This window comes from Setaria italica, chromosome V, assembly GCF_000263155.2.
Source record: "Setaria italica strain Yugu1 chromosome V, Setaria_italica_v2.0, whole genome shotgun sequence".
NCBI classification, from domain to species: domain Eukaryota; kingdom Viridiplantae; phylum Streptophyta; class Magnoliopsida; order Poales; family Poaceae; genus Setaria; species Setaria italica.
In genome coordinates this window covers 39,107,286-39,130,789 of record NC_028454.1, presented here as the reverse complement: position 1 = coordinate 39,130,789, position 23,504 = coordinate 39,107,286, and the positions used below count along the sequence as shown (strand labels likewise).

General features: G+C 48.7%; 3 protein-coding genes across 6 annotated transcripts; 2 read left to right on the top strand and 1 right to left on the bottom strand.

Moving 5' to 3' along the window:
* The first annotated feature begins 7,393 nt into the window (after positions 1 to 7,393).
* Positions 7,394 to 15,050, top strand: LOC101784876 (putative E3 ubiquitin-protein ligase RING1a). Of its 2 annotated transcripts, none has more exons than XM_004970193.3 (10): positions 7,394 to 7,719; positions 7,835 to 7,925; positions 11,829 to 11,887; positions 12,897 to 12,978; positions 13,102 to 13,222; positions 13,311 to 13,352; positions 13,471 to 13,995; positions 14,295 to 14,402; positions 14,479 to 14,679; positions 14,777 to 15,050. In XM_004970193.3, the coding sequence occupies exons 1-10, from the start codon at positions 7,539 to 7,541 to the stop codon at positions 14,807 to 14,809; spliced, it is 1,443 nt and encodes a 480-aa protein (XP_004970250.1). In that variant the 5' UTR covers positions 7,394 to 7,538; the 3' UTR covers positions 14,810 to 15,050. The 2 variants fall into 2 exon arrangements, with proteins under 2 accessions (XP_004970250.1, XP_004970249.1); XM_004970192.4 differs by lacking the exons at positions 7,394 to 7,719; positions 7,835 to 7,925 and adding exons at positions 10,014 to 10,448; positions 10,575 to 10,650.
* Positions 15,051 to 17,833: 2,783 nt separating this feature from the next.
* Positions 17,834 to 21,098, top strand: LOC101784477. Of its 3 annotated transcripts, none has more exons than XR_002677858.1 (6): positions 17,834 to 18,367; positions 18,463 to 18,543; positions 19,067 to 19,140; positions 19,214 to 19,321; positions 20,024 to 20,278; positions 20,961 to 21,098. XR_002677858.1 is itself a non-coding variant. In XM_004970191.2 (5 exons), exons 1-5 carry the CDS (start codon positions 17,923 to 17,925, stop codon positions 20,141 to 20,143), a joined length of 828 nt encoding a protein of 275 aa, XP_004970248.1. In that variant the 5' UTR covers positions 17,834 to 17,922; the 3' UTR covers positions 20,144 to 20,406. The 3 variants fall into 3 exon arrangements, 1 of the variants encoding a protein (XP_004970248.1); XR_001164179.2 differs by having other exon boundaries at positions 20,958 to 21,096; XM_004970191.2 differs by lacking the exon at positions 20,961 to 21,098 and having other exon boundaries at positions 20,024 to 20,406.
* On the bottom strand, positions 20,730 to 22,601 carry LOC101784061 (probable 3-hydroxybutyryl-CoA dehydrogenase). The gene is made up of 4 exons (XM_004970190.2): positions 22,298 to 22,601; positions 21,963 to 22,184; positions 21,767 to 21,879; positions 20,730 to 21,342 (listed from the first exon to the last, which is right to left on the bottom strand). Exons 1-4 carry the CDS (start codon positions 22,490 to 22,492, stop codon positions 20,973 to 20,975), a joined length of 900 nt encoding a protein of 299 aa, XP_004970247.1. The 5' UTR covers positions 22,493 to 22,601; the 3' UTR covers positions 20,730 to 20,972.
* Between the last annotated feature and the right edge of the window lie 903 nt (positions 22,602 to 23,504).

Sequence of the window (23,504 nt, the reverse complement as noted above, 5' to 3'; positions counted from 1 at the left end):
GTCCCCTCGGTCTCCTCTACCTCCCCCGCCGCTTGGTCTCGCCACCGGTAAGCTTGACCGGCTGGCCCACCGCTGGATTTCCTCCTACCTCCGTGTACTCGTGCTCCACGAAGAAGAAGGGAAGAATCCCCTTCAATTTCGATCTAACCCCCTCCTTTCCTCTAATTACAAACCAGCCCTTCCACCTCTCTCAAAGAAGTTTCGCGAATACGCCCTTCCACCTTTCAGAAATAATTACAAATAGGTCCCTGGTTCTCGCAGTTTAGTCCTAAAACCTTGTTTTAAGCCCATAACACTCCTTTATTTCATCATTTCATGCGCCAAACTTTCTCCAATTGATCCCAAATTCGACCACGGCCTCCTCCCATATACTTCCGCCGAGGCATATCCAAATTTCATGAAAATACTCACCCCACCTATTTTCCGTTCGCATTCTCTGTTCGGAGCTTGACGGATAAAATCTTATTTCTTTTTATTTATTGTGTGCTCGTTTGTGTGTGTCGTAGATCGCGGAGTACCCGAGGAGGAGCACGAGGAGGAGTTCGACCGCGAGCCCGAGCCCGAGGACCTGTACCGCGAGCAGGAGCTCCCGGAGGGCTTTGAGAACGGCAAGTCCAATCTCACCCTTTGATGCATATTTAATACCTAGTTTTTCAAACACAACCTATTGGCCTATTTTATAAAATGCATATTGTTTTATCGCAAGACATGGTTGGATAGCCACCCCTTGATTGTTATGATTATTCCTTGTTGTCCTATATTTGTCTCTAAATATGAGTTGCTCTGTTTAGATGATAAATACTGCTAGAATGCTTAGGAACTCGTTACTCAACTTCAATCATGACTACACTTATTTATTCAGAAAATAAATGTGTGAGTGTGTTCAACTGAGGAGATGGGTTTTCGGGTGTAAAGAGAAGAGATGCATAGATGAGATGGATGGTTGTTTCTTGTGTGAAATGCCAGAATGTTGAGCTCGTACCTTAGTGGTTGAGCAAGGTTGGAAGATATCCATCTTGTCATGGTTAAGGACCGAGTTGATGTGTCATCTTCCCTAATTCAACCATCGTGCAACCACTCGACCGTTGTATGGGCAACGGCTTAGCATAAATCCCACTAGCTAAACTGTTAGTCTTCAGGTGTGCTGGTGAGCAACGGGAGCCCATGGAAAAGGAGTAAGCTCTTGGTGACTTAGGTCCCGGTTCCGACCTCGTGGATAGGTCGTTAACCCCTTGGATACTTCCGTGTTGACTAGTTAGTGTTGGCTAAGGTGGGTAATGGCTTTGTTAGGATCCGCACCGGCACCAAGGTGATCGTGCTGCGGTACCCTACTTGTGGGAAAAGTGTACAACCTCTGCAGAGTTAAAACCTATCCGGGTAGTCGTGTCCACGGTATTGGACGAGTTACGGCTTGGTCACATAACTAGCATTTGGAGATGGTTGGTTTTTATGGCGTGTGTTGGATTTTGGAAGTGTCCGGCAGTTGTGCCGTGCGCTACGGCGGACGGGGAGTCCGGTAGCGATAAAACTTTGATCCTTTGTGTAGGATCAACCCCACTTCATATTTCGGTTACTAAATAAAATGCTTTGCGAAACTCTTTGAAAATAAACCCATGCATGTGTTGAAAATCTAGCTTTATTGCAAATGAACCTTAACCTTATCCTTGTCATATCCTGTGCATATTCTTGTTGTATCCCCCTCCATGGATGGGGTTGGATTTGTTGAGTACTTTTGTACTCACCCCTGTTTTGTTGCTTCAGAGGAGGATCCGGACTACGTCGCCGAGGATCTCAAGTAGGAGGTTGCGTCTGCACCCAACGCTGCCTGCGGTGTTGGCCCTTTTGCAGGATGCTTTCGCTGACGCATAGTTCCGATTGCAGCCCGGAGTCCGACTGGACTGCAACTTGGATTTTGTATTGTTATCGCTTTAGTTTTACTTTGGGTGTGGCTTGCCCACCCGCTCCTTCGGGAGCTGTACGGTTTCTGAACTATCTGTTGAATAAATGTGTTATCAGCCTCCTGGGACTGATAATTGGATCACATTTAGTCTCTACTTATGTGGGGACGCTTCAACAGGACTCGGTGCCTGCTCAACTCCGTGCGGCCATCCTTGGTCAGCTTCGGCCAGTGGCCGAAGTCGACCTCCTTCCGGCTGGGCAGGATGCGCTTGGAGCCCTGCTTGATGGCGCACATGATTGGAGTGGTGGCCGTTAGCCTATGCGCTTCTTATGAGTGCAACTTGGTGCGTCGGTTGCCTTTCCCTAGTCGGCCGCTGGGGAAGGCGGGGCTCCTGACCACACGTGCCGGTCATCCGGGCTCACGTGGTCCGCAGAGACGCGGCAGCCGCATTGTGGCCATCGCGAGCTCTGTGGTGCTGTTATGGAGGTGACATTTTGGATGTAGCGGCGGCTCCCGTGCAGCGAAAGCTCCGCGCTCGGTGCGCGGGGTGCCTTACCTTTACACAGCTAGCCTTGGCTGTGGCCTCCTGTCCATGCAGCGAAAGCTTCACGCTCGGCGCAGGGGGGGTGATTCACCTTCGCACAGCCTGCCGTGTGCTCCCATCCTTGCTCGAGATGTCCTTGTGATTGGGAGATTTGGGTGTTCTTCGTGCTTCTATTCCTGCGGCCTGTAGGCTAGCCTCTTGGTTCCCTGTTGTTGGCATTTACTGGAAGCCAGTGAGAACACTGCTGGTGCCTCTGCTTCGTCACTGCACTCCATGTTGATGGTGCCATCAAATCAAATGCTGGGTCTTTCTCCATGGTTGTTGGCCTTCCTTCCTTGGTTTCCTTCCCTTGTAGAACCCGGATGTGTTGCGTGATGTGTTGCCATTGGCTTCAGGGGAGGTCAGTGTTGCCGTTGAGCTTCGATCGGTATGGTTCCATCACCCTTAGTCCCCCCTTTGTTGTGCGGTCCCTTCATCCTTCGTGGATTCCTCCTCTCGTTGGACGTGGAAGGGCGGCAACGGTGTGGCGCAGCGATGACGGGTGATTGGAAGTGCATTGGCCTTGGTAAGCCGGCAAGTATGCTACTCGGGGTGGTGCCCACCGGCAATCAGCGGATGTTTATTTGTTGTTTTCCTTGTCTTTTCTTCTAGTCCCGTGTTTCTTTCTCCCATATGTTTGTGTTGTGCTGCACTCACAACTACTGAAGTTGTGTTCCAATTGTACCTCTGTGCTCCGTAATTTGTGGTTTGCCACAATTTTTAATGACAAGTTTAGGCTGGCATCGTGCCCGCCGTAGTTCCCGTCAAAAATCAATTGGAGAAATCAAGGTATTCGCACAAGTAGTCAAGTACCAAGGATAGCCCACAGGATAAGTGGGCTAAACGCCTAAATTGCTCCAGCAAATTTAAACAGGACAAAGAGGTTCTACCACGCGAACTCTTCAAAAATTCCTGCAGAGACTCTGCATCAAAATCATCACCCAGAGGAAACACATCATGGGCAACCAGTTGGTTGATGAAGATATGTACTCTGGTTACGGGTTATTGCATTTCTTAGATACTGTCTAGAAACAAAATCTATTGCCTAACTTGCAGTTCAATATTCCAAAAATCAAACAGGATGAAAATGATTGGTGGGGAATTTGAATTTGGGGTTTAGGGCCGGGATTCAGTACGAAGAAACGAGGCCATGCCATTTTCTTCAGGTGAAAGCATTGGGCAGCCCAGCATTCCTTTCAAGTGTTCGCACTAGAATCCTGCTATATACATCACCCGTTAGGCCCTGCGCTAACTTTCCTAGACCTAGGACCACTACGCAAGCCCATTTAGAGTAACCTCAAGGCCTCTTAACTGATCTCAGAAAGCCCAACTAGAATCCATTCTCATGGCATTCTGGATGAAATCCACTAGGAAAACTAGAAAGCAGGCAGGCGCGGCTTTGCCGCTGCCCCCGTCGGAGTGAACCAGCCCATGGGTCTCTGCCTTGCGAAATACCTCATCGTTTTAGCATGCAGTTGTTCATGTTATACATCTGGTACTGGATTGTGTCTTTTAATAGACTTTCTATTGATATATTATCATTTTTTTTGTATTTTATTTGTTATTTGCATATAGATTTATGAAAGATGTTGAATCACTACAATGACAACCTAAAATTAGGGAAAAATTTTGGTGCAACCTTAAGGTCTCATTGACTATAATCAAGTGATGCAGCATACATTATTTCAATCAAATATTACAAAGTCTCCAAGCAACGCTTTCTTTATGCTATATATTGTAAGGTAACTGTGAAGAGTAGCTGGCAGGAATTATATCTCAGGCAACGGTAGTATGGAGCTTTTAGTTAATATATTTCAAATTACTATGCAGCAGGATATCCCAGCGCCCAGTAGATGTGGTTCTAAGGCACTGTATCCATGTACTCCCCCCTCCATCCCAAATTATAGATCATTTTGACTTTCCTATTATTATATGCATCTAAACATAGTGTATATCTAAGTGCATAACAAAGTCTATAAATCTAAAAAAGCTAAAACGAGTCTTCTTCATGGTATATTTTACAATATCCTGCTGGCAACGCTGGATTGGAAGTCCAATGATCTCCTATGATCCTTCGCTTATAAATCACGAGCTAGAAATCCATTTAGAGCACATAAATGATCGATGGAAGAATCATGACACCTTCTGGAAGACCTGAATCACCGACCAGCAAACAAGCTAGTGCCCATGGGATAGAAGATTGTCTTATATATATACTCTAAAAGAAAAATTTATAGATAATTTCAGCAATGAAAACTATCCAGATTGTCTTATGGATCGTCACCCTTGTCAAAACTTTCATAAAACATTTTATTTCATTCCTCAACCTGAGCATGTTGTACCTTTGGAAAGGCTATTGCCTTTGCCGGCAAGTCATATGCAACCTGTATGGTTAGAAGATCCATACATCAGCTCAGTCATAGATGAAATGGTGGTAAAAATAGAGCCAAAATGTCAAGTGTCATTAAGCAAAGAAAAAAAAAGGTTCTCCTTATCCCACATGTTAAAGTGGATCGAATAACGAAGTAACAAACTTGATGTCACTGTAGTAGGAAATTGCAACATGGTAAATGCGCTTCAGATTATCCATCTTCTAAGCAAAAGCAAAGGAAAAGCTAGGATTTCCTTTTCCCATAAATTGTTCTGGATATGCAATATTTTACTAACTCTCAGTGGAGAATAACAATTTTACTAACTTTTAGTGGAGAATAGCATCAAATGTGAAATACATTGCCTATTTGCCTGCATTGTAGAACAACAAATTTCAAGCTTGTTGTTTATGTGGCAGATAATCAGAAATTAAGATTTAAAGTTCAGAGTTCAATCAAATGATGAATCCTGCTACTATCAAGTTTGCAGCATAAATCAAAAGTTCAGAGTGTATTGCTAGCTGGTGAAGGAACCATAAAGGAGAGGTAGTCCACATAGCCCAAAGCAATGAGAAGAGCTAATTAAGTGACTTGTCAGCATGACGTGTGAAATCAGGCATATGAAATGGTAATGGGGAACATGGGAGCGGAACTGCAAAAGAATGGTGGCGCCTTGCTGCTGCGAGGATGAAGACACAGGTCAGCAGAGGTGCGTCCCTGTGTCCGCAGCCGTGGCTCGTCGCCGTCACGGGGAAGGCTATTGGCTAGTGGGGAACGGACGCGCCGGCTCTGCCTTGCATCCCCAGGCAGCAGGCACCACGCCTACCCCGCGCCCTGCACCCGCGTCCGATGGTCGGTGCGGACGACGTCAGCGCCGCTGCATATCATGATCCTTCTCCTTGCGTTGGGCTCTATATAGTTGCTCTCTCAGAGGGGAGGCGGCAGAGGAGCGCAGCCCTCGACGGAAGCAGTGACGGCGCCGTGTAAGTGAAGATTGGGAGCAGCGAGGAGGAAAGGGGAGGGAGCAGGAGCAGCAAAGGAGCGGTGGCGCGGATCAGGCTGCGCCGCTGTGGCGGGGAGCTAAGGCGGCGGATAAGACCTTCAGCTTGAGCGGATTCATGAGGAATCGTGCCGAGGATACGCAATATGCGGTTGTTGACCTTGGCGTATACGGTGGCGGGGCCGGGTTGGCCGAGACAAGGGCGGCAAGGTAAGCGTCGGGCAGAGGTAGCCAGGTAGGTGGCGGCACAGACGATGCAGCAGGCGGGGGAGCCTGGCCGGCGAGCCGGCCGGGACTCCAGGAGCAGAGGAAGGCGCGGACGGCGGGCAGAGGCCAGCGGGCGGCACGGCATGCGAAGATGACGGTTTCGTCACGCTCGGGAATGTTCGAGAAGAGCTATTTTCCATGCCCGTGGTTGAACGGCCCGATCAAAATCCAACGGCCAGGAAATGGAAGTGACGTGGCCCAATCCAGTGCCTGATCTTGAACGCCGGATTCGGTCTTAAAAGATTTTGTTGTCAAGTTCATTTCAAGCATGAAAAACGGAACTGTGATGGAGAAGTCCATAGTTTAGCTAAGAGTGTGTGTTCTTTTGCTCCTGGGAAATATATTTGGCTCATTTGCCCACCGGAGTTCCTCCACGTACCTATGAACATTTTTGCAAATGAATGATCGTATATGTTTTTCCCTAAAAATATTAGAATCCACTCTCATGAAAATAAATAAAATAAAATAGTTAAAAGAACGCAGAATCTAAGAAGAAAATAGAAGAAATGGCACGTTTATATTTTTAGGACATGCCAGTTGCAGGGCAGGTCTGCTGCACAATTCGGTACTAGAAACCCAATTCGGCCTGCTACACAATCCTCGCTCGTTAGGCCTTGAGCTAATTTTGCTACACGACCCACCCAGCTCTCTCTCGGCCTCAACAGATATCAGAAGGCCCACCTAGAGTCCATTCTCTCGAGAAGGAAAATAAAATAAAAAAAGGGAACGCAGAATCTTAGCTGTAGCAGAAGATGGTCCAAATCATACCCGTTTATATTTTTCTGAGACGGCCTCATCACTGGACTATACTCCTACATACATATACGCAATGCTATCTTGGCTGCGACGCCGAAGAATTTTCGAAATCAGATCTCGCTTTTCAAAAGAAACGGGAACTAGATCTCAACCGTACACTCAACCACTTCAACACGTGATGAACCACGGCCGCAGGCCGCCGCGCCGGACGGGATTCGCCAACGGCCCGCTGCTGTGTCGCTCGCGCAGCCCTGCCCAGCACCCCGGGCGCCGCCGGCCTGAACGTCCCGTACGCCCCTCGCTTTCCCTGTCCTCTCCCCTGGCCGGCTGGCCGTCTGTCGCGTCCAGCCCTCGTCGAATCCGGTCAGACCTGCCACACGAACACGCACGCACACTACGCACAACAACGCGGGCGCGTCGCGTCGCGTCCCTCCCTTCTCTCTTTCCTCTCTCTCCCGTCCTTTCTCCCTCTGCCCTGCCCTGCCCTGCGCCTCTGCCTCCGCCCCGCAGTTCCCACACCCCCACCCTTCCTCCCTCACGCTCTCCTCCCTGTCAACGAAACCACCGCCACCGCCCCTCCTCCTCCTCCCCCCCACCCCCCCAGCGCCTCGAGAAGGGAACGCCGCCGCAGCCGCCGGGAGGTCGTGGGGGCCCTGACGCGAAATGCCCGCCCAGAAGCGCCCGTTCCCGTCGCCCACCCCGGACGATCCCGACGGCCGCGTCGCGGCGCGGCACGCCGCCGGTGGCGGCGACGGAGGCCGGGGCGGAGGCTCGCGTGAGGTGGACGGGGACACCTCCGCGCGTCGGGGGAGCGCGCTGCACCAGGAGCCTCGCGACGGCGGTGGTGAGACGAACGAACCCGCGGCGCGCCCCTGCCTCTCCACGCGCGCGTCGCGTTCGATGCCCTGGGTCCGTGGATGCGTCTGAGGGGTTTCGTCTCTGTCCGGGTGGTTTCGCAGATCCCGAAGACGACGGGGGCGGCGGCGGAGGAGGAGAAGACGGGAGCGACACCGACAGCGAGTCGACCGTGAGCGCCGGCAGCATGGATGGGTAAGCCCCACCCACGACTTACCTGTCACCTCCCACCTTCTCCGACCTCTCCCAGGTCGTATCGCGTGGCCGTCAAGGCGATCCGACGACCTTGTCGCCGCCTCGTGTCTTGCGCGCTAGCCGCTAGCTCCGGCTCGTAATTGCTGCAGACTGGCATCCGGCGAGGCACGTGCGCACCCGCGGTGAGCTTAGGCTAGAGTTGGTAGAACAATGTGCGCCACGATTGCTTCGTTCGGATTGCTCCTATTTGCTCTCTGCTCGTGGCGTCGGGCGAGCTGATCACCGTCTAGCAGCAAGAGATATGGATCCCCGCTAGAAGCATTGAACGTGCGTGGCGTCTCAGGCCGTGCTTTCGATGGTGTGCATGTCTCCGCCATGGTAACTATTTTCATGTGGACGGCATGGCTGTCGCGGCGAATTACTGGGCCAGCATTGATCCTTACTTCCTTGGCCATTGTTACCGTGATGCTTCCATAGTTCCGTGGCGTAGCCGCCGAGGCCCGAGGCCGGGCCACATCTCCTGCTTGTGCTTGTCCCTCGAGCTCACGTCCACTTCAGGTTCTCTCTGTAGTTTGTAGACAGGCAGGCGGCTATGGAACGCAAGAACCTGATTTTCCTTGCGCCACCGCAATTGATATGTGGATTGCTCTATCAAATTGGTTTCTAGTTTATGACTTCTGTTGACAGAAAGCTTCTAGAGTCTGGATTCTTGCTCAGAGCCTGAAGTGTTTTCTTTTCTCCCCCGAATAGCTACCTAGCTGCTCCCTATCTTTTCCTCCTGCAACCGTGGACTAAAAGTATCAGTGTTCTTAATTTAAGTCGAAAGCATGAGGGACACACGTTTACAGACATACAACTTGCAACGTTGTACCAATCGCAGCAAGCAACTAGCGGGATCTAATAAAATTAGCATATCGTTATCAGACAGCCTGACCGTTTGTAGCCTAATGAACTGAAGAGTTGCTATTAGCCCTTGTAAGTTGTAACCTCTCCATCACAGCATAACTAGAAGTTTCCACGCTCCATCAGTAGTAGAGCTGTGTGAATAACTGAACATATCTTAATTAGTGCTGCATCTTCTGAAACATTCTTTTGCATGCCTAGCTTCGTCAGGAAAGGGAAGTATTTTATGCTTCCAGTGCAATTGACTTCTGCATATACGCTTCCTTTCTCCGATAAAATAGTGTCATTCCATCGTGGGAACACTTGGTTTTGATTGGACTGAATTAGTGGCCCTTTTGTTTTCAGTTGTCTTACCTTGCTAGTACGTCGGTGACTTGCTCAGGTTGCTGTTCCACTGACCACCGTTGCTGCCTTGCTATCAAAAATGGCCACTCCCCTGCTGTAAGCTACGCAAACTGAAGAGTCTATGCTGTGTTTTCGTCCTGGATGGTTTCCTTTCAATGTGCTCTACAAACTGACGAACAGAGATCAATTTATAAGCGGGGCCATGGAAGATCTCCTGAGCTGATCTCCGCCAGTCCGCCGGCCGCTGGAGGCTGGAAAGGTTGGCAGATTGCCGGCAGCCGGAAGCGGCAACATTGAAGATTGATTAGACCCAACTGGCAGCCGCGCACGGTGAGAGAGGCGGAGCAACGCCGGCAGAGGTGGGTCTCAGGCTGCTCGCCGCAGAGCGAAGCCGGGGACGTGGACGACGATGCTTCTACAGCAAACAACAGCTAAGCCGGCGACGCAGCAGCGATTTGCCCGACGCATGTTCTGCAATCTCTGCCTCAATCTGAAACAAGAACACCTGCGTGTTCCCACGTATAGATCGAGCGCCGAGCGGTATGCAAGAACAGCCCTCGGCTTCCTCGGTTCCTCCTCAGGCGGAATCGGAGTCGCCGCTGCCAGCCGCCAAGCCCAGGAACGCGGAAGGCGGCAGCCGGCAGGCGAGGCGGCCTTGACGCCTGCATGTCCCGCGCGTCGCTTGCTGTTGCTGCCTCGCCCCTAGTATCTCGCCGCGCGACTTCCTAAGCCAGTCCGAGCGGAAGCATCAGGCGCCGGCCCCCACCGGCAGTCAGTCAGAGAGAGAGAGAGAGAGAGACCCAAACCTGCAGGCCACCACAAGACGAACACCCCTCCGGCCTCGCGAGCCCCTGCTTTATTTTCCTCTTTCTCTCCGCCTCCCTTCGCAGGCTCCCGCAACCCACCTGGCCACCTCCCACCTCTCCATATACTCCTGCCCTCCCTCCCCCATCCTCCCCGTCGACCCACACCGCCTCCCCTCCCAAGCCCCGCACGCCTCGCGGGGGTGGCCAACCACCGCCCCGCACCCCCGCCGCAATCCCAGACCCAAGATCCTAGGGGCAGAGAAAGCCAGAATGCCCGCGCAGAAGCGCCGGCTCCCATCGGCCTCCTCGAGACCCCGCGACTACGTCGCGGCTCCCGGCTCTGACGCCGCCACCTCCGGCGGCGGCGGAGGCGTAGGAGAAGGAAGAGGAGGACGCCCGCCGCTGCCGAGCGGGGGCGCCGCCAAGCGGAGGTTGACCGAGCCAAAGCCGCAGCGCGGACTCGAAGACGGTGAGCTTGATGACGGCATCGGGGCCGCCCTCCCGCGACCCTCGCTCTCGCGATGTGCATGTCGCGTTCTGTATCTCCGCGCGGATATGGCTGAGAGGCTTCTGTGTGCTTCGATGGGTTTGGCAGATTCGGACGCGGAGGATGGCGGCGGCGCGGACGGCGACAGCGAGTCCTCGCAGAGCGACGGCGGCGGCAACGACGAGTGAGCTTTCCTCCCCTCCTGCGCGTTCTCTCCCTCCCACCCCGTCCGGGCTCGTGGATCCCGTGCGGTTGCCTATGCGATATGGCTTGCCGCCGTCTCGCGTGCCCACGCCTCGTGCACCTCACCCTCGGTTCCTCGTTTCCCGAGTCCCGACCCGCCGGTGACTCGTCCGAAGCGGTGCCTGCCGGAGCCTGTGGGCTTGGTGCTTGATGAGCTGCCCGTTTCGGGCATGGTTGCTTAGTTCCTGTGATCGGGTCGCGTCTATGCAACCGCACCGATCGCAGAGCGGACGACATGGATGATTGACATCAGCTCTGTTGAGCTAGGGACCGTCTTCTACGTGCGGGGTGCATGCTTCCATCACGATGCCGGCATGGCCGCGATGGAGATTGGTCGCCTGCCGGCGGGGAGTAGGCCCTATCAGTTTCAGTTGTGCAGCTACCTGTTTGTGTCGTGCACTTGTACTGTTATGCTCGAATCTCATCTGAAGTTCTCTGAACTGCTCTGTCTGCCATGGCTTTAGCTATACGTTGGAAGAGCTTCCAGTTCCGACTGTAATGTTGATGATCTGTAGCAGCTTGCGAGTTTCTATTTTGAAACTGTTGTTTCCCTGGCATAGACGATCCTGATTGATGTTGCCTTAGGTGTTCTAACTCTGTTCGGTGTAGAGGATTTCTTTTTCCCTGTGATTCCACCCCCTCCCACATACATGATTCTTTGTTAGAAATGCAAACCATGTTTTCCAATCAGCAATGCACATACTTTGGAAATTCATAAGATGTGACAGATACTACAGATCGGTTTCAGTGTCAAGACCAATTTTGGTATTCTTTTTGGTTAGGTGTCTCTATCAATATATTCATCGCAGCTGTTAAGCAAGTCTTTACCATGACTATTACAGTGCTGATACCTCCTGGATAGTTGAGTACTTAAGTATGCTCTAATATTCAGCTTTTTATTTAAATACCAACCGTCGCTTACGCCTTCTATATGCGATCTTTGTGTAGTATCATACAAGAGCTATATTTTTGTTACTTCAATAGAAAATAGCTATATTTAGTATACTTTAGCTGCATCTCAGTGCACTACATAGATTCAAGATCATTGTTGAGGTTCACGGGCTTTGAAAGATTTGATGTTTTACATGGTCTGAAGATCTGAACTGTTTCCTCTCTCAGGTTTATGCTTGTGAAATTAGCAGAGATACGGAAGGAGGTACAGTGCCCTATCTGTTTAGGTGAGAATATCCTTTCTCAATTTTCTTAGAGCTTTTGATATTATGTTTTTGTTCTTCAGATTTCTCACTTGAAAATTGAAACCTGGACATGGTATGATGCCCTTATGCTTGTGTACATATCTGAAGTTTTTTTCGGTTTCACTGCATTATTTAACCTAGCATATTAAACAGCCAGATTGTTTCATTAATGCAATTGTGTATTTTGTGTCGTTAGTAAAATGGTGATCTGCAAACTATTGTTGATAAGACTATGCTATTTATTGGTGTCAACTAGTTATTGTTCAGTTGAGACACTTTGAAGGATACCTGTGCACTTGCATTAGTTTTCTTTCATTTGTTGTAATATGTAGCATCGCTACATTGACACATTCCTCATCCATAGCATTTTTTTTGTTATTTTGTTATTTAGCATATCTACATTGAAGCATTGGATTTGTAGGAGCTGTGTTTCTACATTGAATTGTCAGCACTAGCAATCTGTTAGGAGAAACTCATCCTCCAGTTATTTTTATCATGATAATGTGGCTTCCTTGTATCATATACTCGACACTGTTTTTGGTGGATTATGCCAAATGTAAATCATACTGTATGTTTAGATGTGATCCACTTTCTGACCCTTGTAATATTTCGTGTCCACTGTGGCTGTACCCTTGCTGATTCTGGAGTCAGTTCATCTCTAATTTCACCAGCTATCATGTGTCACATCTGATAGTATCATTCCTTTCCAGTTATAGGCATATAGTGCTGTTTATCGCCTCGTCATTTTACAAAACATGCTAAGTGGTTGTATTAATCTAAGCTAAGGAAGGTCATGGATTAAACCCTAGCAGATCCAAGTAGAAAATCTGTTACTAACTACAATAATTTACAAGTTTCAAGTTTGAGAATATATTGCTTGATTTGCATCATTTTCTGTCAGATGATGATGCAAATCAAGCAATATATTTCTGTCAGATTTACAATAATTTACAAGTTTCAAGTTTGAGAATATAATCCTTCTAATTTGCAGGCATTATCCGGAAGACAAGGACAGTTATGGAATGTTTGCACCGGTTCTGTAGAGACTGCATTGATAAATCTATGCGACTAGGGTATGGTAGCAGACACCATATTTCTGAAATCATGTCACAGTAACAATCTTAAAATGTGGAATTTACAGCCTAATTTTCACTCCAGATCATAAAATAGAGTGAATCAGTGCTCTGATTTTGCAGAAATAATGAATGCCCAGCATGTCGCACTCATTGTGCAAGCAGACGTTCTTTGAGGGATGATCCTAATTATGATGCACTGATTACAGCCTTATATCCAGATATTGACAAGTACGAGGAAGAGGTGATGTCTATGAGCCCCATAATCATTAGTTATTTGTTTTATTAGCCTCATTTAGTTCTTTGAAGTCCTAATATACTTGTCACTTCAGGAGCTTGCTTTCAGTGAACAGGAGAAGACTCGGAATAAAAAGGTGTGCTCCTATGCTTTTGAAGTACCAGCACTTTATATGCTTATGCAAAATTCATTTTCTTTATAATCTTATATTTGACCATCAACATCAATGCCCTGTTGTTTTTTTCATTAAAAAGATTCAAGAAACCATTGAGGAAACATTTCGAAGACAGTCCGAGGCAATTGGTAAGAAGCGTTCCACAGCAAAAGCAACCGCCACTGCCTTTGCACGGAAGTACAGGAGAAATATGCAAACACGGGGCAGAGGCAGAACCGTAACCCCTGATATTGCCCCTACTGGCTCTGATGATGAGGATATACAAGAAGAAAATGCCAATGAGGTCACCAAAGAGCCATCTTCTGCTGATGATCATTCTCCAGATTTAAGACAGAGAAGGTGTAGGAAGAGGTCTGCATCACAAGCTTCACCTGCTAGAACCATTGGCAGTAGTGACCAAAGCGTTGAAGAAAACGAAGTAGTTGGTGGAAAAGAAATTTTGGCCACATCCCCACTGCGGGGAGAGATGCTTGCATGGGGAAAAAATGGTACACGGAGCCAGAATCGACATGGCAGTGCTAGTTCCAATGGCAGAATAGGGAGGAGTGGGCGCATTGCAAAATTGGTTGATCACCTCCGTACTACTGATGAAATGGATAAAGAGGTATTTTAAAACTGCATGCGATCAGATAGTGAACGTGAATTTCATTTTGTATTTATGCTCTTCTGGACATAGTCATTTTCTCATAGTTATACTTTAGAATTTAGGAATTATTTATGAATTGAAACATGTTTCAAAGAGGGACAGAATTGCGAGTTTTGCACTCATGGCATGTTTCTCCAGTGTTGCTGGCCTTTTACTCTTTTTCCCCTTCTCTTCAAGGGAGTAGGAAAGGGTTGCCAACCTTTTTGTCACAGCAGATGCCTCTACTGTGCTGAATTGTCCATATTTCTATTTTGCAGTTCCACTTGTATCTTGTTCTCCTTCCTATCAATGGACAAAGCACGCCTAATTTGGAAAAGCCCTATCTAAGTTGTCGACCAACCTTGTCCATTCAACATCTTGTAAAGGTGATTCCTTTGTCTCAATAAATATCTTCTTGGCTTTTGAACAATCCAAGAAAGACTGAAATTTGCATTCTTTCAGCTCATTGCTCCTCAATTGTCTCGGAAAGACGAAGAACTTGAGATGTACATAAGGATGGACCGGCACAATGGAAGTGTTGGCTCAAAGGCTTCCAGTACAGGTGAGGCAGAACCACGTCCATTTGATGGCTTGGAAAGACTGAGGGGAGATAAACTTCTTTCGGACCTTCACCCTTCATTTGCCTCAAGCAACGGTGATCTGGTAAGTGCAAGGCCCAGTCTTGAAATAGATTTACTGAGATTATGCTTGCTCATTGTTGCACCTCTGATGATACTGTGCTCTTGTCTTTAATTGCCAGGAGTTGCTGTATGCTTTGAAATCTGGAGAGTAGATCAATTTTGGTCCTCGGATATCAATTTATGAGGTCACTTTCCATGTAAAAAAAGTATTTAATGTGCAAAAATGGTGAAGCTATCGTTTTTTCCTCATGTTATTTTACCATCTCTGTAATATATAATGAACTGGTTAGCTGATGTCCTCAGTAGGTGAATCAAGCTGTCCTCTAAGTGTTCTTTTATATCAGTTGGTGCCTTGGTGGGATAATGAGAAGCTGGTTGCTGATTAAGATCAAATCAACTCATAAGTCTGCCACCATATGCTTCTCTTCTTCTTATTCTTGAGTTGATTGCGAACTTTGGCCTGACCCTCGACCAAATATGATACGGCATGAGTTTCCAGTTGTTGTACCCTGCTTTGTCGTCCCGCTCCAATAACTCCGCACGGCTTAGCGACATAAACACCAAACACATTTCAAATCCATTTTAGTGGGCACGCTGTTGTACGCAAATTTAATTAGGATTTGGGGCCATGAACAATTAATTATCCAAGCAGCAGATGAACCATGAAAGCGTAAAGATCACGACGTAACTAGGACGAAGCTGCAAAAAAGTTTCGGTTGCTCATCAGAAGACGGCGCGACGCGAGGAAGAGGACGAGCTCCGCCCAGAAGTCAGCCAACACCTTCCAGGCTCTATCGTGGACTTACCTGAGCTCACTCCCGAGCTTCGCTCCCATCCCCAATAGGCCAATACAGTGAGCTCCCTGCTGCAGCTCCAGTAGCTTGACGCGCCTGCCTCTCATGGCGCCACACCCGGCGAGGTGCTCCCGGGCCTCCATGACGACCGCGTTGAAGACCCGCCTCGTGTCGTAGCCGTGCACCGGCAGCATGTCCGGGACGAACGCCACCAGGTAGGCGCAGTAGTCCGACAGGCACTTCGCCACCAGACGCCAGACGGTCGCCGGCGAGCGCGGCACCGCCTGTCGCGGCGTCATCGCCTCGCAGATGGCCGTCCCGACGTGCCACACGAGGACCGTGTGTGGAAGTGCGTGGGCAGCTCGTACTTGCAGAACCTCCGGTTGAGCAGCTTGAATACCGTGAACGACCGGGCGACGTCTTCGAGGATGCCGCCGTGCTCCCTGCTGAAGACGCTCGCGCTCTGGCCATCGATCCACTGCCAGACGGTGTCGACCGTTGTGATGAAGGCGCACGCGGCGATGGCCGTCCTGTAGTCCGGCTTGGAGAAGTACGGGAGGGTGAAGTCTTCACCGAATCGCCGTGGAATATGTATGGTGGCGGCGTTCCTTGCATGGTGGCGGTGTCGGAAGACATGGCCGGACTCGAGCTCCGTCATCATGTGGTCGGCGCCCACCGCTTGGTGTACTTTTTCATGAGGCCGTACGTCCTCCCTGCTCGCCGCCGCCTCCTCAGCGCCTGGAACTTGGCGTGGGCCTTGGCGATGCTCAGGGTCCAGAACACCCAGATCGTGGCGCTGTAGCTCTTGTTCCGGCCCTCGCAGCGGACCATCACCCACAGCACCATCAGGATCTGCAGGCCCTGCCACAGCAGCGCCCGCTTCCACCGCTCGACGTCGCGCAGCGAAAAAGCATTACTACGCCGTGGTTGATAGGTTGTAGGCGGTGAGGGAGTCGGCTGGCGCCGGCCTGCACCAGGAGGGCGGCGCCCACACAGCACGAAGGTCTGGTCGTGGAACGGGCCGGCCTTCAGCAGGCCGATGGTGTGGGACGAGGACGGCGGGGAGCGTGTAGACCGCCGCCCAGACGAGGAAGCGGAAGGGCTTGTCGCCGCGCTGGTGCCGCCGTGCCGGTGCCGGCTCAGGATGATGAGTCGGGCCAGGAGCCCAGGAGGCTGCTGCTGAGGAGGACGAAGGCCTCCACGCGCACCAGCCGTCCTTCCACGGTCCTGATGCTCTCGACGATGGTCGGCTGGTCGCCGTGGTATTCTTCAGCCCCATCGGAAGCTGCTTTCAGTGCTCTTCCCGTCGTACCGTACGCGGCTGCTTCACTGAGCTGCAATGGTCTTTCAATGACAGCAGTATAATTACACGCGCGTCAGTCCTTTTGCCACGCAAATTTTTTGAACCAATCACGTCTTCTATGGCTCACAGTAGAGCTAGGTCAACTGTCAACAAGAAAAATACACGGTACGGTGGCTAAATCTGGCGCGTTTCTCGTTCACGTTCTTTCATAGCAAGTAGCAGCACTGAAAGATAGTGCTTAGAACATCTGGTTGTCAAATCATAGGTTCTAAGTCGGATCGAAGGTAATTTAGGCAAGATCAAAGCATAAACTAATAGAAACGTATTGACCAGAATCGCAGAATTAGGTTCTTTAATTCATTGATTGATCAAAGAGTTATAAAATCGGATGATATAATCGAGATTTTGACGATCATAGTTTAGATTTCAGAAAAGGGTATATGATAAAAGAAGTTTTATATTTATTTGTAGTAATAAAGTTATAGTGATTTCGCATATTGAAACCTTTTTCTGGATTACCTGATTTTTTGCAACACCTTGATTTGGGCGTGAAACTCATAAAAAATACTCAAATTTTACTTAAAAAAATCCAATGGTAAAAGGGAAAAAATATTCAAGGGGTGAGGCGGAGAATCCGTTATTTTTCACCTACACCTTTTAGTTCTATATTTATCCTCTACAACAAAAAGGAGACAGAGACAGGATGACAACGGCCACAAAAGCACTATGGCCTTAGCATCGATGAATCATGGCTATCGTGGTGCATTGATCATACATTGTAATACATCATGGAAATGACAGATGGCAATGTAAAAGCAGTAAATATGCAGAAATGAAAGGTTATCCGCAATGCAAGTATTCACAAAAACACAAACAACAACAAAATCAATACTAACCGGTATATTTATAGTAACTATCCAGGTTCGAATCTCTCCCCTTTTGTATTTAAATGTCTTTTGGTGTATGTTATCCTGCATATTCCATCAAATGTTGAAAATTTGAAATCAATCACTCCAAATCACCATGGCATAGATTGCAATTTGCTTCCCCGTGAATAAGTAGCCGTGTGTCCGTTCTCGCACGGCACAATAGCACAGTTGACGAATATCCAATCGATTTTTTCCACACCTATCAGCAGCAGCCGGCAACAAGCCAGCGCGAGGCTCCGATGCTACGGCCGCCGTCGGCGCCAGCGCCACTACGCCCTTCCACTCCCCGCGCCTCCCCGCTTCCGCCCCCCAGAGCGGCAAACCCTAACACCGACTCCACAACCACCAGCGCCGCCGCCGCGGGCAAAGCGGCCAACATGGGCGCGGCGGCGTGGTGGCGGCGCGCGCTCGGGCAGCGGTTCAACCCGGCCGGCGTGGCCGCGGTGGCGTCCGTCGCGGCGTCCGAGCCGCGCCTGGCGCTGCCGCACGTGTCGGTGCAGGACATCCGGTGGCTCGACTGGGCCGAGCTCCGCCGCGCCGGCTTCTGCGGCGTCGTCTTCGACAAGGACAACACGCTCACGGCCCCCTACGCGCCTGCGCTCTGGCCGCCGCTCGCCGCCGCGTTCGACCAGTGCCGCGCGGCGTTCCCGCCCGGCGCCCTCGCCATCTACAGCAACTCCGCAGGTCTGGCTGCCCCCACGAGCCGTTGAATTGGGGGGAAAGCTATTTGCTGATATGGGGACTATGGATATGATTGAACCGTTGGTGGGTGTGCGCAGGGTTGAAGGAGTACGATCCAGATGGTGTAGATGCGAGGGCAATCGAGGCGGCCATCGAGGGTGTTCATGTGATCAGCCATGGCAAGTGCAGACTCACTGTCCTCTGAAACACACGACCCAGTAGCCTGAATAGTTCGTAGTCGATCATGATTTTGGTTCGGATTGTTGGATAATCCTCTTTAGTTCTTAAACTTGGTTCGCCTGTTAGTCATATCACTATAATCTGGCATTGTGTGGAAATGATTTTGTTCAAGGTAATGGCTTAATGGGTATATTGCAAACTGTAGGAATCTAATGTCTGCATTAGTTATGGAACTTGTTAAAATCTTCGGCAAAATCCCTTAGTTTTTAGAAGAAAACTCACTGGGTGGAGCTAATTTGTTGCCTGATGGTCCATATGATTTTGTTTTTGAACAATGCCCATTTACATTTCAACGTTAACCCACACCATCACTTTGTTTGATTGTGTCATTTGTATTGAAATATTGGACACTGAAATGCACCTCACAATTTTTTATACGTGTGTACTTTTCTTCCATAATTTGACTTTTCCTATAGATAATGAAGATAATATGCATCTATGCATTCGTTCTGTTGAGTGCAGATACAAAGAAACCTGGTGGAGCAGCTAAGGAAATAGAGACTTACTTTGGTTGTTCAGCCTCAAATCTTGTGATGGTAGGAGTTTAATTATGAGCTATTTACTCATAACATGTACAAGTTTTCTAACTTAAATTTGTCACTGCTCCAGGTTGGTGACCGATACTTCACTGACGTGGTCTACGGGAACAGGAATGGCTTTCTTACAGTGTTTACAGAACCATTAAATGTTTCTGATGAATCTTTCATTGTCAAAAGGGTATATTTCCTATTTCTCCTGTGAAAGCTGATATAATATTTATGACCCTGAAAGGAAAAATGAAGTTGGGTGGTATTATTTATATAACCCTAATGCTGAAACTATACTCTGCTAAGGCACTAGCGAACAGCTTTGTTCATGGATTTGTGGCCTAATATGAAGCTGCATGATATTGTCATAAGTTATACGTTAATGAATGGAAACCAAGCTCTTGAGGGTGATACACCATACCTTGTGATGATTGTTGTATCCTAGAATAATAGTCAGTCTGGCATCACGGAAATTATTTGAACAACTACTGTACTAAAGTACTAACTGCCTATCTCACAAATCGCACCCAAGGTGCTCTTCTATCATTCATTTATAAATGATGTTTGTCAGTAGCTGAAAATTTCTAACAACGATTCAGTGTCATGTTCCATAGAAGTTGCAGTTAAAAAGACTTGTTCATGTTCTTAGACCATGGTTCCTGATCATATTCTTTATTCAGTCACACCAGATTTGGCAAATAGATATAAGGGTCCTCAACATTAGCTTGTGGATTTGAAGTTTAGACATTTTAAAGTATTTGTTGCTGATTATTTTTTATTAAAGATAATGCTCGAGCATATGGTGTTTCTGACTATTTATTTATTCTATGATGCCTGATGACCACCTGTAACGTAGTTCTTACTGATTTGTGATAATATTCTGCTTTCTCAGGTTAGGAAACTGGAGGCATACCTCATCAGTTATTGGTACAAGAAAGGGCACAAACCCATTAAGCATCCTTTGCTCCCAGATGCAAGAAGCATTGTGAAATTTGACCCGTATGATGACTAAGTTACAACCGGAGCATGGCATGATGATCTATGCTGCTCCTGCTGATACTAGAAATTCATTGGTTTCTCTCCTCCAGATCAGCAAGTGTAGAGAGATGGTGTTTGTTGCCGAGAAGATTACAAGGGAGAATATATGGTGTGTAGAGATTTTCTTTTCTTTCTATCTTTTAGCATAATGGAATTCAGGGAAATATATTTTTGATAATCCTGTGTGCGAACATTTACTTTGTTAGTCCTTGGTTCTTTGCTGCATGATAGTACCAACATGCGTCTCCCTAAGAAAATATAGTACGTGACATGGTCACGTACAGTAATAGCTTATGCAGTTCAGTACCCATATACATCACCTTCGTTGTCGCCCATGGCCCTTGCCGTGTGGCATTGACAACTGTACAGCGGCAGGAACGCAGCGGATGTCTATCACCCTTCCACACTCAATGGTATTTGTCACGTGATATGACAGTTTTGCACGAATGCTGACCTAGTGCGATTATTTCTGGGGTTAACTAGCCAGGTGTACCTGACTTCTGAATATATGAAAATTCATAATATGTAGGAAGTTCAGCCCAGGAGGCGGCATCAGCGCAGAGCTTGAATTGACAGATATTTTGAATATGCAAAATTCACGGTTTCCACATATTAGACTGAACCTCTGACAACCATTCATTTCTACATAGAGCAGCAAAGCCTGCATAAGCCTTTCGTTGTGATTTGAAAAACTTGTTAGTGTTCACGGTGTACCTCTGAACTGCTCATGTTTTGCGTTATTTTTCCTCGATATATAAAATAACATTCGTATGCTTTTATTTGCACAGCAGTTTCTCTGGTGTTTACAGAGATGACTTTGGCTTGGAGGATGAAGATTTCTGTCCATATGAATACACACCTAGTCCACGCTTCTTCCCAAGACGACCAGCATCAACATACTGAACGAGAAGAGGGCAAGGGCTGTACTTGTTATCTCCAAGGCCATTGTGAAGTACTCGGAGTACTGAAAGACAAACGTCCAACCCAATGAAATCGGCGAGCTGCAGAGGACCCATGGGGTGATTTGTGCCCAGCTTCATCCCTGTGTCGATGTCTTCTTTGGTCGCCACTCCAGTGTACAGCGCCCAGAACGCCTCATTGATCATAGGCATGAGAACGCGGTTCACAATGAATCCTGGGTAATCGTGCGAGCATATGACAGTCTTACCAAGCCTGCAAATTTTGAAATCATCAGGCAATCTCAAGCGTAGCAATTCTAGTAACATTGACATTACAGATTAGACAGGTGTTGTCAACATCCAAGATAGGCTAGTGCTGTGCTGAGACAGGTGCGTGTTGCTTTAAAACCTGTGTGCCATTTTGTGGGCAAAATTGTTGAGTGGCACAATCATGTGGGTATTGAAAGATTTGTGTTGGAAGGGATAACCACTGATGCACTATGTTACCTACTACAACTGTCAGAAGTTTTGACCAGGTAAATACTGCTGGTAGTGTCAATTCAGGAGCTAAAACTTCACCAGAACTTTGAAAAGAAGCAAACTCAATGTCTTTTAGACCAATTCACTTGTTTTGTGCCACTAGTCATGAACAAACTGATTAAGGTGAAAGCACTTAAGCACATAGCGCAAAGCTTTACCTCTCAGAAAAAGATTTGACCGTAGCAAACACCTCATCTGATGTATCAGCTCCTCGGATAATCTCGATCAATTTCATTATCGGAGGAGGGTTAAAGAAGTGCATGCCTATCACCTGCAGTAAGTAGCTAACTTTACGATCTTGAAGACTAAATTCATATTCTTGGCATGTAAAGATAATGCCGGATTGATCATCACCTGAGCGGGGCGTTTGGTAGCTGAAGCCAGGCGGGTTATGGAGATGGAGCTAGTGTTGGACGCAAGAATGGTTGAGGGCTTCGTGATCTTATCCAGCTCCACGAACAGCCTCTTCTTGACATCTTCGTTCTCAACGATGGCCTCAATCACAAGATCCGCGTCCCTGAGATCTTGCACGGCGGAGACGCACCTTATCCGCCCGATGGAGTCTTCGCACGCGGCCTGGAGACGAAGCGAGCCCAAACTTTGTCAAGGGGAAACCAGAAAGCGGGATCTTTTACCGAGCGACTGAGCCCTGATTTGGGAAGGATGCTTCCGGAGGTCAACGCGCTCACCTGGGAGAGGTGGCCTTTGGCGGCGAGGCGGCGCAGGGAGGAGGAGATGGATGCGACGGCGCGGGAGAGGGCGGCGGGGTCGGCGTCGAGGAGGAGGACGGCGCAGCCGGCGGCGGCGGCGAGCTGGGCTATGCCCGAGCCCATCTGCCCCGCGCCGATCACGCCCACCGCCGCGATCTCACTCGCTGTCGCCATGGTTTCGTCTCCGAGGAAGCGGTCGGGCTTATCGTCTTCGGATCCTTCTGAGCTCTGACCACTACTGCACTAGAGACAGGAGTTCGCAAGCCGAAGCAAAGCAGAACACCTTTCGTGACGTCTCGTGCATTTCTACTGGTGTGCCAGCTTACGCGACTCTCTCTCTTTTTTTTCCTCTGATGAAAAATCGCAATAGATAGTTCCGAAATTACAAAGATTACTGATTGAAAGTCATTTTCGCTTGTTTCGAAACACAAAATTTAGAATCATTTTCTACCGCTATGTGACGTAGGCTGGCAATATTCTAGTACATACTGTAATGGCCTACGTGCTAGCCTGAATGCGGCATCAGCAGGGATGGGCATAGCAATATAGCATACCGTTCGTAGTTCACCTAATGTTGGAGGCAATTAGGCCAGGGACAATATGGTGATTTGAAATAGTCACCAGTGTACTCAAAATCAATAGTATCTGTGTAAAACTAGAAATTCATGCAATCACTAGTCACAGCTTCTCCATTCCAAAATACAACCACAAATCGATCACATACACCCGAATTCTCAATATCCATGCATAAGCATAACACACATGCAACCTGCAAACCCACTTGCATTCCTGCACAAGTCACACAGTTCAAAAAAAACTTCCAATCCAAAGAAAAAAGAAAAAGGGTCACTCGCATTCCCACACACAAGTCACCCAGTCCGACTGATAGACGTTCCTCGATGCAGCGTGAGAAAGTCTATACGAGCATGACCGCTGCGGCCTGCAGCGTGAGGAGAGTCTACAGGAGCATGACCGCCGCGGCCAGCAGAGAGGACCCGACGCACGCCATCCAGGTGCCGCCGCTGAGGCCGCGGGGGGCATCGCTGGAGCCTCCGCCGAAGCGGACCCCGCCTCTGCCGCGCTTCGCTTCCGCGACGTCCGCGAGGCTCGCCGCGCAGATCAGGAGCACGACGAGCAGGAGCGCGCACAGTGGCAGGACCCGTCTCATCGTCGTCATCGATCTCCC